Raw genomic sequence first — 13,628 nt, forward strand, 5'->3', positions numbered from 1 at the left:
ACATCCAGTTACGTGTTGCCAGTTTCTTGATAACAGGTTGGCAACACTAAATAAACGAAAAAATAATAATAATTTAAATATAATTTTAAAATTTAATATAAATTATTGTTTAAAACAATTTATAAATTAATTTGGTAAGCCTCAAATACTGTCTAACTTCGTTTGGGAGAACGGCTGCGAGTTCAAATATGGTTCAGATATTAAAATAAAGCCCTTGCCCTGCAGATGATGCCGCCGAAAAAAGATTTGAAAAAAGTGCAATAATTTGGACGTGGAGGAGTGGCAAAATACAATGTTAAATCTACAAACGTGTCGAGCTCTCACAATTCATCTAGCGATTAATTTTCTTAAACTGTTAGAATAACCCATTGTTCTATTCCACACTCTCAATTCCTGCTCTTTTGCTAATTACGCGTTAATTATTCCAAAATATTTAGTAAAAATATAATTATAGTTTATAATTCATATTTTCTTTTAAATCTCTGTACGTTTTCCTTACAAAATATTCACATTTTTATTTCCATTTTAGTAAATTTCTGAAGATTTTACGGCTCTTTCATTATACTGTATACTACTGTACTTTGGTAACGTATCATATGATATACACGATATCAAGTGATTAGTTATAGTTAGATGATAAATGTTATATCACATCGTATATCTTATTCAAATTGCTCCGAATATGTACAGGTATATTACATATATACAAGGATTTTGCCAGGAGCGAATCCTGACCAAATTTTTGTGTATGCTGAAAGTTATAATAAGAATAATAGGCACTAAACAATAGGCAATAACGTTATTCGGTGTGAATAAAAATGTATGATCTATTATAAAGCCCATTATATCTACACACAAAATATAATGGAAAAGTGTTAAAACTTTATGATTATAATTTAATTTTTGTTCGCCCTTGGTCTGGCGGATCAAGGCTTAATAACTAAAATGTCTTAGGATTTTTAGGCTTTATCAGAGGTATTAATTTACATCTGATATGGAGGTAATTGATGTTTTGGTGTGGTAATCCCAATTTGACAAACGACAAAAATCTCGCCTGGTCTTGAAACAGTCATAAAATATATCCATAAGTCTAATGCAGGGGTCGGCAACCTTTCATCAGTGTTGTGCGCCAAACCTAATTTATACCGGGTGCCGACATGATTCTACCAATTTTGTTATATATATTATCAAAATTGGTCTGGTTATAACGGACTTCAAAAATATATAATTCTGAAGTTAAGTTGTTAATTGAATTATGTTCTTACGTGTGAAGCGCACGGAACGCATGTGCGATACGGAACGTAAACGTATGGACTGTAATATAAATATACAAGCAAGAGATTTGTTTTTAATATTATTAATGTTGATATGTGTTATTATTTACTATTCTTACTTTTATGTATTTTTTTTACAATTAATATCGACTTCGGTCTATTATTAATTATTTTTGGACATGCTACGTGTGATTACAGCATTACTTTAATTAATAATATATCATGTACACGTTTACCTACTAATTAAAAAATATTTATTTCCTACTCACAACAAAAAAAACCTAATTTTTTTATTTCTTATACACATTTTTTTAAAACTCTTTCCGCCCTGTGGGTACTAAGAGGGCCTCTTTTAGTAAGCCCATTATGGGTTCGGCCAGGCCCACAATTTTGGGCGACTGGGTGGTGAGGGACGGGAGCCCGACATATCTGAACGGACCACCCCCCGAAAAATTCCTGGGGATTTCTCGACCCGTTCGGATTCGAACACGGGTCCCCCAGAGCGGTAGGCTGCCACCTTGACCGCTCGGCCATCCGGCCTCTTATACACATTATTTAACAAAGACCAACAATACAAGACTGGTTATTGTTAGAATAAGATGGAGGACTTCAAGTCTTATTTTGACAAAATTAAACATCATTTGACCAGCAAAGAAGACTGCTTGGTGATTTTTTTCCACTACTTGGCTATTCGTAGTGGATTGCACTGCGCGGGAATAGGAGAGAATTGGACCAGCATCTCCAAAAATACCATGGATATACCTCCCGAAGGATGGAATGCCAATCAACGGCTCTATTTTTTAAGATACACGGACCACCGGCAACAGCGATTCCAGTTGAAAATAGTCAATAATATAGAATTCAAATTCCTTTTCGTTTACTGGATAAATTTTGGCAATACCTATTCCTGTGGCACACTCGTCAAGATCGAAGATCACGCGGGAGAGTACCGAACAACGGTGGAAGAAGCGTATAAAACGCCAATTGAAGTGCTGAAAGAACTCTTCTGCCTTATGATAAACGATTCTCGTCAATATCAACAGACACTAGTGGGGGCAACGTCTAGAGATGTCGCGGATGAAATTCCGGGGCTTTCGTGTACAGCGGCGACTGGGGCGATTCCAAAAACTTCGCACCAGAAAGAGACCGGAGCCATTCAAAAGACGTCATTTGAGAGAAAGAAAGAAACGGTTCCAAAATCCTCATCCCAGGAAAAATTTCAATCTACTCCAAAATCACCAACGAAGACAAAACCCGAAGAACCTAGTTCTTTGAGAACACAACGTAAATCAGACGCACCCCGCTTTAAACAAACTTAAAAAAAATTTACAATAAAGAAACTTTCAGTTAGTGGCAAGCCAAATTCTAATTCATATATTAATTCTAAATTCTGTTGTTTATAGACTAATAAAGGCCTTTAATAAAGTATTTATTGTGTTTGATATCTTGAGATGACGTTTGACTTTCATGACAAGATTAGCTTCTTTAATCCTGAAGAGTTAATTTATTCCTCAAGTAAATTGATGCGGAATAAATTAACTCTTCTACTCAGAAAGCTTAAACAAAGTAATGAATACTTTTTTTTACGAGAAGAATGAATGGCGCTTAAGAATCTGTCGCTCAATATTACAGCATTGAATATAGAAAATAAGAAACTGCTCTAAGGATTATATAAAAAATTTGATAAGTGTGGCTTATGGCTGTTTAAAAATAATTTACTATATTAAATTAACGGAGTATGTATGATTTTTCGAATTTCTTGCCACGCATGGCAAAGTCTAACGAAAATGAATTGTAATGAGCAGGGGCGCCCGTACATTAGGGCGCGGGCCCTCGTTTCTTTCGTGTTGCAAATTTCTTAATTACAAAAGAGGCCCCAAATTCCATTATCAACAAACGACAGAAATTCATGACTATTCTGCTAATATAAAATAAACTAATGAACGATATTTGTCCCCTAAAATTTCTTCGTATGTTGACTCAAAAGTTGGCCTTAAAAATAAGAAACGTGCAGCGGCCGGATGGCCGAGCGGTCAAGGTTACTAGCCTACCGCCCTGCGGGACCCGGGATCGAATCCGGACGGGTCGAGAAATCCCCAGAAATTTTTCGGGGGGTGGTTCGTCCGGATATGTCGGTCCCCGTCCCTCACCACCCGGCCGCCCCATTGTGGGCCTGGCCGAACCCATAATGGGCTTGCTGTAAGAGGCCCTCTTAGTGCCCACAGGGCGGAAAGAGTTACAAAAAAAAAAAAAGTGACTTGTTTTTCAAGCCAAGTTAGCCCGATTGCAACCAATGCCATCTTGGGGCGATGATCTGACTATGAATCATAGTTCGAAGCTTAATGCATGATGTCATTTTTTATAGTTTTTGCCCTCTTTTGTGTAGTCAGCGGGTACCTCTTGTAATGAGTAACGAGTTTTCCCACTTGGAGCCATAAATTTTGTGTGGTTGCAATCAATGTTCTAGTACGATCTTGGGTTGCAATGGCTCCAAATAGGCAATGGAAGTCTATTGTTAATTGCATACGTATTAAACATGCAAATATCAATATAATAATAATAATAGCTTCGTTGTAAAATATTTATGAAGGTGTTATCAATAATTTCAGTCCATCTTTTATCCCGTAAAAATACGTAAATATATTATAATAAATCTCAAAATTAAAAGAGAAATATTATTTTACATAATTAAATTTTTAAACATATAATAATTAATTTATTAATTTTAAAAAGATTTAAGCCCATTTTAAAAAAATATATTTTAATTATAAAAAAGAAATATCAGTAGAATTTCCCCACCGCGAGGAGAATCTCGTAGAATCCGGCGAAGAAAGCACAAACTCGGTGAAAAACAAGATGGCGAAGCATCATCCCGATTTGATTTTCTGTCGCAAACAAGCCGGCGTCGGTGAGATTTTTATAAATTCTACCGATTATTTCTTTTCTATGTAACACGATTAACGAATCGGCGTAGATTTTGCGTATAATTTTGTCTAATTTACTACCGATGAGAGAATTTCCGTCGCGAAACTCCGTCGACCAATCGAAAGATCCAATTTATTCGGTAGAAATTCCTTTTAGGTCGTTGGTTTATATATTTAAGTGCTTATAAAGCACTCGAAAGTAACTTCTGCCCACTAAATGTACTTTTTAACGTGACGAATCGGTGCATTTGTATGGACAAATGCAACTGTGGGTTAATGTTACCTATGGTTCCAAAATGGCGGCCCGTCTCTGATTCCAGCAAATAGAAGAAAGGAAACAGTGGGGTTGCACGTTCTAACTTAACCTATTCTAATAAATTACCATAATTATTACCAACAAAATTGTTAGCATAGGTTAGGTTAGGTTAGAACGTGCGACCCCAGTTTCCTTTCTTCTATTTGCTGGAATCAGAGGCGAGCCGCCATTTTGGAACCATAGGTAACATTAACCCAACTGTGAATGATGAGCGGGTTCTTAAAATTGGGGGGGGGTCTAAACTTTCGCTCAGAAATGCAATTTTACTCTGAAGGGGATGCCTGTCTCCCCCCATTCAATGCTAGAATCTTAGACATTTACAATGGGATTATACCTTTTAATTCACTTAATCTTACATTTTTATACACGTGTCCCTTTTTTCTAATGTTTGAACTTAGTTTTACCCGAAGAATATTAATTTAATATATTTATGTGGAGAATTGATACTCTAAATTGACAGTTCTCCGTTGTGACGTAAATCGGAATCTCTGTTTTGTAAATTACGAATGCTGGTAAATGACTTAAATTGGTGTGCTCGCCGGAGAAGTATCCACTGACGTGGTTGATTATGATTTGATTTGTAAGATATTAGACTCTTAATAACATTGGCTGCATTTGGAGAGTCAATGGTTGTAACTGCGCAAAGGTGTTTCTATTGGTAGCCTTTATGAAGTTACATCTGCCAGATGACGAGTGATGTATGCGTTGGAACAAAAAACGGCCATCTTCAGTCAGTTTTGGAAAGAGTAAATGAAAGACGCTACTAAATACGATGTCAAAATACCAAACATTTTCCTAAACAGTGCTACTGTAGAGGGCGTTCAGTAGAAAAATACTTGACAGCTCCAGAATCATCGAGTCTGCTGAATGCAGCCATTGTGTGGAGTCTGCTGAATGCAGCCATTGTGTGGAGTCTGCTGAACGCAGCCATTGTGTGCTTAGAACTTCTGTACACTGATAAACTTTTCATTGACTGTCTTGATTTTTGATAGACAAAGACTGTCAAAACTCGATGTCGGGTGCCCTTTTCAAACCGGTTTGAAAGTGGAGCCTCGATGCGGAATCTTTAATCTTGGTGCAATCCGTGACTCTAGCTAACTAAATTATTGGTTATAACTTTTTGGCACCTAATGCAACTAATGCATGTATTTGGTTTTTATTTGTTTAATGTTAATCTTTCCATGGATGTATAATTTTGATACTGGATGGTGCTGGATTTGGTGTAAATTACTGACCTACGGAATGGTTGTTGATGTAACTTGTTGACTAATATTCTGTTCTAGTTTATTAGAGAAAATCTTAAAGCATCAATATGGTAATTTAGTTAATATTTTGGATAGCAGATAAATTTATGGAAAATATAATTACTAGCAAACTTTACTACGGCACGAAGGTCGAGGAAAAGTGCCATTCCACAGTCTAACAACAACCACCATTTGGTGGTTGTTGTTAGACTGTGGAATGGCACTTTTCCAACCAAGGTTCGCAGACCGGTTTGGGAAAGTTTGTGAACGTACTGGTGGAATGATGAGACTTTTTTTATAATTTCTTTTGGTATGAGTTTGTTTATTAGCTGTAACTGATGCTAAAACAATTGTTTTGAATAAATATTAACCTCAAAACAGAAACATAGGTCTCTACTAATAATTGGAAACATCACTCTGAGAGACCTTGTATATTTGTAGATTTTGTTTTCCATATTTGTTATCATACAAGAGTTTATTGATTTTTTTTCTATTGGGCAAAATTATGATTAGTAATGTGTTATGTGAACTTTTCAGCAGCACTTTAGAGGAATTGGATCATAACGTCTAATACACTTGTAGGAAATTTTTGTCCTCGGAAGATGACACACAGAACAGGTCTTCCTCTTCTCGAGCTTGTTACTTGAAACTTGGTTGTCTCCGGCAATAGTATTTTCATATTCTGGTATTACCTCCCACATCGATGTAATATCTCGGTAGATTTGGAATACCAAGCAGTCTTTTGATAGGTGGGTCCAGCAGAGAGGAAGCCAAGCATTTAACAAAATGGAATTTTTTGATGACTGGATTTTCACAACTGTACAAATAAAGTAAGCAGTTGATTATTTACCAGTACTTGTTGATGGAATATTCATAATAAAGGGTTCTAAAATTAAGAAAAAGCTTATTGTGAAGAAACAAAACTAACAATTGAAAATTATATAAAGTAAACAATATGAAACATCCAGTCTTACAAATAATAATAAGGTACTAGGAAAGAGCAAGATGAAGCTTGAACGGTTCTGCACATGTTATAGCATAACATAATGGCAATGGTCTTGCAGACCAATGTTTCCGTTTAGAGGTTAAATGTGTTTTTAAAATAGTTCCTCATATATTTTTGTGAGTTTTAAAATTACTGTATAAATTTGTTTGTTAAAAGAAAAAAAAATGTATTGATAAAATAATTTGTGATCCTTTCAAAAATTTATTTTTATGTCACTAATTTTTTTTTTTTTTTTTTTTTTTTCCAGCTATTGGTCGACTCTGTGAGAAATGTAAGTATCGTGCAAAATTTTTTGAAATACAAAAAGGCACCGTTTTGAACGTAACAATTTCTCTCTGCTTTTAGGCGATGGAAAGTGTGTGATATGTGACTCCTACGTGCGACCCTGCACTCTGGTCCGAATCTGTGACGAGTGTAATTATGGCTCGTATCAGGGACGTTGCGTGATCTGCGGAGGTCCGGGAGTGTCGGACGCCTACTACTGCAAGGAATGCACCATCAAAGAGAAGGATGTGAGTTTTTTGCCAAATTTTAAACCTAAAAACGGATCATATTTTACTCATTCAAATTTGTTTCGAAAATTCCTGTGAATTAGAAGCTTTATCAGTTCCTTTTGTATTTAACATAGATAAATATGACATTTATACTTTGATGGTGATTAAACATTTTGGAAGTTCAACATTCAAGAACATAATCTGGTGCTAGAATGTTGAATTCTGTTTTTCTCAGTTAAAGAGTCTGCTTTCAGAGAAATAAAAGCAAGCCTAAACACTTCAGTTTGATACACAGATTCAAATTTATAAAAGGATTTTCCGTTTCATCCATCAAATGCCTGATATTAATGATAACAATGTAAGCAAGAATGTTGCATGCATTGTTTAATTGTTCAATTTAAACTTGTGATTCAAAATACATAACGTTACATTAGATATATGTTTGCATGTAGTTCCGAGCTAGTCATTGCAGTTGAAACTATATCCCATTTCCCAGAATATAGAAAGGAATAAGAAAGATTCTTACTGGTCATTATCATTCAACTGTTTGGAAAAATTATAAAATTGTTCATAACTTAGTTTATTTTTTATAAAAATGCCAAAAAATAAAACAAAGTTATATTTTCTGCTGCTGCTAAGAGGTTGGCTTTACAAATGAATTGATTGAACTTAAAAAATGAATCAGACATATTTTCTGCCAAAAAAATCTAACTGCTTAGACTTAAGTTTGGCTAACGATTGTAGGTTTTATTTATGTTACGCAGACCGTGTGCTTGTAGTGTTAATTACATGCTATTTTCTGTTCAAATGAAATTATGGCATTTTTATTGCATTTCTTTAGTCACAGCACATAGTGTCGTCCTGTTAGATATAATTTTATAGCATAAAACCATTTTCGTTTTTAGTTTCTTTGTTAGTTTACTCAACCTATACCATGCCTTTCAATTATGGTGAACTCCTGTATAATGTGCTCCCCTGTAATGAAATGAAAGAATTGCAACTAGTACTCACACAAAATTTGTTTTGTTGTCCACAGGTATACAGTTTCTTCTTCAACTTCTAGGCCTAGGTTTAAACTTGAGTGGAAAAAAGTTGCAGTTTGTTTTAAGATGGTGATTTGGAACCTAATTCATGCCGTAACCGATTATCAGTTTTTATTGTATCTGGCATGGCTACTTCTGCCTTTCCTTCCATTTTAAGTAGCATTAAAAATGTCAAAGTAGTTTCGTGTAAATAGAATGCATCATAAATTTTGTACATTAAATTTATTTTATTTCCTTAGGACAAGCATACTTGCCAAATTACAAATGTAAATAAATTAAGAATGATGATAATAAAGACGTTTGATTATCATCTGTGCCCTGTTTTAACTATTTTGCTTTTAATTGCAGAGAGATGGCTGTCCGAAGATCGTCAACCTGGGAAGCTCGAAGACTGATCTGTTTTACGAGCGGAAAAAGTACGGGTTTAAAAAGAGGTGACGTCGGTGGAATCTCCGCATTTTGCAACTCATCGAATGCCACAACATATCCTTGCTACGGAAGCACTTACTGGGAAATCTGTAACATAGTTTTGTTCTTAATATCTGCAAATGACAATAAAATTTCATCAATTTGAATTTACTTTCACTGTTTTTTGTACCATTATTCTTAATGACGGACTCATCTTCCGCAATGTTCAACTTTTATCTTTTTTCCCTGAAGAAAAAAAAAAACACTTTGTAATTAAAAATTGTCAAATATTTTGCTTTGAGATAAGATGTAAATAATAAACGTCAAACTCTACTTTGTTTAATTTTGGTTTTCGGTCCCCAGTGAGGTTTGGGATTTTGCTGAAATCTCACAAGTTTCAGAGATCTAGACAATGGTTCCGCTTCTGGATGAGGATCGAAATTTATCGGTGTACTAAAATTGACAAGTTTATAGAAGAGGCTAACAATGAGAACAATTATAACAGAGTTTTGTTTTTTTACTTAATGTTTTTCTTGAGTATGGCTTCTCCTGGAGTACCGGTTATATCTCTCTTAACTGGGTTTAGTTTAGCCTAAAATTTTGGTGGATTTTAATAGAAAATATGCAAAATTACCAAACTATTATCACTTACCCAACTTCTCACTATGTCCCAGATGACTTCGCTCGGGGCATTTGTCTTTAGTGAATCTCTACAGGTGTGAGATAGAGAAGCTTGGTAGCCGGCATTTAGTAACGCAGACCTGAGAAAATGGATCTATAAATCGAATAAATTCTTTAACGATTCGAATGACAAAGTGTTACCTGAATGTGAAGAGACTTGGCTGAGAGGAGGCAACAACGGATAGCAAATGTGGTAAACGATAATACAGAGGACAATTATCTAGTTCCTGTAACAAAAGCTATTAAGAAGATGGGTCTGGAGTGATGTTTCGGAGTGAAATTCTACTTGCCTCAGAAATGACCGAAAGAATGCCTATCATTCTTTTGGTTGTGCCGTAATTATCCCTTTCGCTTTCCACAGTTTTCAAAAGTCCACTGACAAAATCTTTATCGTGGAGATTATCCGTCCAAATCGGTCCCGCCAACTGAATTCGTTTCACTTTTAAGCAAACTTACTCGCAAAATACATTTGAATTGAATGGAGATATTACCTGAAACTTGCATCCACAATGTTCACACAATGCCGGAGGTGGTTGTGGCAACACGGAGATTCCTCTTTGGTAAACATTCTTTATTAATCGTCTTAAGTACGTCAAATGATTAAAAAAATTACTCACTCTTCATCCATGGTCTCTGACAAATGTTGCAAATGAAAGGTTCCACAACCAGTACAACTATAAACCATTGCCAATTTTCTGTTTGTAAAAAACAATTTGTAAAACTTATATCAAACTCACTTTTACTAAATAATTATGCATTGTTTCTTACTCTATGCTTTTATTTGCATTGTTAGGGCTCTCGCAGACTTTTACAAATACCCTAATGTAGAAATCTGCATGCACAGAGACAAGTGGCATTATGTGACGACCATAGCGATTGGCATGAAGTTCAATACTCCGAAGAATTATTCTTAGTGCCTGGTAAATACAATGTGCATATTTATGCAGGTGTTATTTTGATAAAAATTACAATCACTCATCTTACCATCTCGTGGCAGCTCGACATTCGAAGCGAGAGAGATCCATAACTGGCGTGACACTTTCCTCTGAAGCGCCCGCACAGATTTGCCGTATCCGTACAAGTCACCAACAGCAGACCTAAAAACTGTTGTCATTAAATGTTTTGCTCATCAGTTACGATATGAAAATTCATTTTTCCATCTCACCTTTGTCAGAAATGCACTGCACAGCAGCGTCGAGAAAAGACGAAGGACTTCCATAAGGATCCAAATCGACGACGTGAAACTGATTTTGGAAACTTCTATGCTTATTCATCAATAGCCTATGTCAGAAAGAAAACAAAAAAAACTTAACTTTTCTTTTGGAAGAGTAGTTACTCTGGCAAATTAATCAATGCACCTTTAATGGTAGTGAAGTTTAAAGAATACAAATCATTTTTGACAAGGTTAACAAGCATCTTTGAGCATGGATGAGTGAAAGTGGAATGACAGTGTCAGTAAGGAAGATGGAACGGAATAAACAAGTGGGGAAGATGGCAGTGATTGATACGAGAGATTAAGTAGATATCAGACAAGAAGAAGGGAGTTCTTGTCCTTATGTTTAAATGCATCTTATCCTGATATGGGAGGCATGACAGATAGTTTTTTATGATCTTGGCCAACTGCCAATCTACCTCTGTACAAGGAAGTTGTGCAAAAGAAGATTAACAGCTTTTCCACCTTTAATATCTTTATGTTCGATGAACCTTCAAGCTAGGGATCTTGAGGCTTATCAGACGTATGTTGTGTCGATGCCAGTCTCTTTGTTTATGGCTAGGGTATATACATTCCATTGCTCCATCTGTGGGATCTTTATCAGTCTGTAAGAGGTGGTAGAGTTTGGTTGCATTACTTAACCAAAAATTTCAATGTTCTTTAAACTTTACCCACTGTTAAATGAGCATTGATTAATTTAACATCTGTGTGTACAAAACTTGGTAACACAGTATTTGCTTTCATACCAATCAATTCTCAAAACTTATATTCAAATGAAAGTATCTTATACACTTACACAGCATCTTCACAATTCGGTAAGACAATATGATCCACTTCATTCAATTTAATATTTTGTTTAATATCTTCCACCGCAGTTTCGGATCTATCGTTTGCCGTCACGGTACCAACTCCCGGAATCTCTTTGGCATATCTGATGGATCGTAATCCAGAAGCTGCCAGAGCTTCTAAAATATGAATTCTGCCCTGTTAAAGAATATTCAGTAAACAGAAATTATCATCACAATAAATTAAGTTAGTGACCTGTTACCTTACTGCCTCCATCCGCAACCTCGTTATTTAAACAATTGATATCTTTTGGTACATAAGTCTTAATAAATTCTTTGATAACAGCAACACTGAAAAATTTTTCATATAAGATTGTATAAAGTATCAAAAATAAGGTAAGATTTTATCTCTATCAAAGGCTGCAATATGCTAACATTTCCCTAATTTGAGCAAAATGCAAAGAATCCAGGAAGCAAAATATTCTACAGAATTTTCCTTATTTCCCTTCTGGTTAAGCCAGAAGCATCCAAGAGAGTGCTTAACTGGTTTCTGAGTGTAACCTTATAATAATTAATTTAGTTTTGTTGCATATGCTGCGTATTGGACATAAAATACTGCCAAGAAATCGATTTAAGACACATCACATAAAGAAGTTTGCATAAGCTGCATCTATATCAGATTTTGTCAAGCAAATTAATGCTCAAACAAAAATTAATATTAATTTGTGGATTTCTTAAAAATATAAATACAACTGAATTGCTCTATAATAAATTCCTATACTAGTAAGTAGTCTGGGCAGATCACAAATACTACACAAAATTACAAATTATTTTATGAAATTTCTGAAGTAATTTATGTTTAGTTTATAATTTTATGAATTTAATACTTTTGTGAGTTTCCTACTGAAATATTTTAACGTAAAAATTGATGCAACATGATACAAGTAAGCAATGCCATTTGATGCAACAGTATTCTATATATATATATATATATAAGCTTTTATTCATCAAATGTTTTGATAATAGCAAATATGATCCCAATTAATTCTAGTTAATCATTTATCAGTTGCCGTAAAGAGAAATAAATCACGTAACTCGAGAAAACATACTTCGAAATATATTCTTACACCACCTTCTGATTTCAATTGTAACAAATGTATTCAACATATAACTACGACTAATAGTTACTCGGCAATAGTTAACTTTATAACTACGTGCATACTTTCTGTACTATTTACCAGCAAAGGTATTTAAGTCAGATACAAAATAAGGGCATTTTTCTGTAATATACAGCTATTCGAGTGGACCACCGTTCGGTCCAGTAACCCATCCAGTTAGGGCCTTTTTTTGCCTTGAGCAAAACACACTTCCATATCAACAGGAAAGTAGAAAGTAGAAGCAAGAAGAGAAAAACGTGTCAGCATGATGTCGGTGCCAACCACACCACTGCCTCCGAGTTGAGCATTTCTTCAGCATTTCGGAGCAAGAAATCCTTTGGTGGAAGAAACCTCCAAACTGAGAGCCGAGTGGATTCGGTTATGCTCGAGCAATACAAATTCCTTATGGGTGCCGCCATGTGATGTAACAGCATCCTGTACGGAAACACTCTTAGTGTACAGGAGGCCTTAACAACACATTAAATTGCATTTATTTGACATGTGGTTAAGGACAGATTTAGGCAAAGGTACAACGGCTTTGTTCGTCACCGTATTTAGCCCAACGACAGTATAACAAGGAGATATTGTATAGAACAGTAACTTGCAAATAAGCTTAAAGATTAACCAGATTAACCCAACTGCATACTTGTAAATCATTAAACCTGTAAATTATTTCTTGAAATGAACAGAAATAGGTAACCTTAAATCCCTATTGAACTCCTGCACAGGATTATAGAATGCATCTTGAGTTAATATTATTTCTGCTTTTCCCTCTCTTACGCGTGTTCCGGGATTCTTTCTCGCCTCCAATTTAACGCAATTATCTGCTTTAACGCAAAAGGAACGCGAAATTAGTAACCGACACCTTAAAACACGCCACATGGCTTTGAAAACATAGGGAAAAACCCTATCGGTTTATGTCGGAAGAAATTTACGCTTAACGACGACTAAATTAAATTTCCATTACAACTTATTTTTTATAAAATAAAATATTAAACATTTAAATATTATTAAGGTTATTTTATTTGTTGTGTAAAATAATATTTTTTTTTGAAAAGAAGTTTTTCGGGGAATTTTCCCCGA

General features: G+C 35.0%; 2 protein-coding genes across 3 annotated transcripts; one reads left to right on the forward strand and one right to left on the reverse strand.

The window, feature by feature from the left end:
* The first annotated feature begins 4,053 nt into the window (after positions 1-4,053).
* On the forward strand, positions 4,054-8,880 carry Phf5a (PHD finger protein 5a). Its single transcript, XM_067264825.1, has 4 exons — positions 4,054-4,182; positions 7,012-7,035; positions 7,110-7,276; positions 8,650-8,880. Exons 1-4 carry the CDS (start codon positions 4,131-4,133, stop codon positions 8,737-8,739), a joined length of 333 nt encoding a protein of 110 aa, XP_067120926.1. The 5' UTR covers positions 4,054-4,130; the 3' UTR covers positions 8,740-8,880.
* Positions 8,509-13,433, reverse strand: LOC136970385 (tRNA (guanine(26)-N(2))-dimethyltransferase-like). Of its 2 annotated transcripts, none has more exons than XM_067264823.1 (14): positions 13,246-13,433; positions 11,652-11,739; positions 11,400-11,587; positions 10,556-10,671; positions 10,375-10,487; positions 10,159-10,307; positions 10,008-10,085; positions 9,882-9,945; positions 9,681-9,815; positions 9,532-9,617; positions 9,362-9,470; positions 9,231-9,301; positions 9,044-9,162; positions 8,509-8,955 (listed from the first exon to the last, which is right to left on the reverse strand). In XM_067264823.1, exons 1-14 carry the CDS (start codon positions 13,425-13,427, stop codon positions 8,936-8,938), a joined length of 1,518 nt encoding a protein of 505 aa, XP_067120924.1. In that variant the 5' UTR covers positions 13,428-13,433; the 3' UTR covers positions 8,509-8,935. The 2 variants fall into 2 exon arrangements, with proteins under 2 accessions (XP_067120924.1, XP_067120925.1); XM_067264824.1 differs by having other exon boundaries at positions 9,532-9,610; positions 9,677-9,815.
* Positions 13,434-13,628: the final 195 nt, after the last annotated feature.

This window comes from Centruroides vittatus, unplaced genomic scaffold, assembly GCF_030686945.1.
Source record: "Centruroides vittatus isolate TY-2023 unplaced genomic scaffold, ASM3068694v2 contig_193, whole genome shotgun sequence".
NCBI classification, from domain to species: Eukaryota; Metazoa; Arthropoda; class Arachnida; order Scorpiones; family Buthidae; genus Centruroides; species Centruroides vittatus.

Bases quoted from the DNA above. Each gene is read 5' to 3' on its own strand.
- Phf5a (XM_067264825.1), top strand. From the start codon at position 4,131: ATGGCGAAGCATCATCCCGATTTGATTTTCTGTCGCAAACAAGCCGGC. The intron at 4,183-7,011 runs GTGAGATTTTTA...TTTTTTTTCCAG, and splicing joins TCGCAAACAAGCCGGCGTCG to CTATTGGTCGACTCTGTGAG. The intron at 7,277-8,649 runs GTGAGTTTTTTG...TTTTAATTGCAG, and splicing joins GCACCATCAAAGAGAAGGAT to AGAGATGGCTGTCCGAAGAT.
- LOC136970385 (XM_067264823.1), bottom strand. From the start codon at position 13,427: ATGTGGCGTGTTTTAAGGTGTCGGTTACTAATTTCGCGTTCCTTTTGC. The intron at 9,302-9,361 runs GTAAGTGATAAT...CCAAAATTTTAG, and splicing joins GGGACATAGTGAGAAGTTGG to GCTAAACTAAACCCAGTTAA. The intron at 8,956-9,043 runs GTAGAGTTTGAC...TTTTTTCTTCAG, and splicing joins GAAAACCAAAATTAAACAAA to GGAAAAAAGATAAAAGTTGA.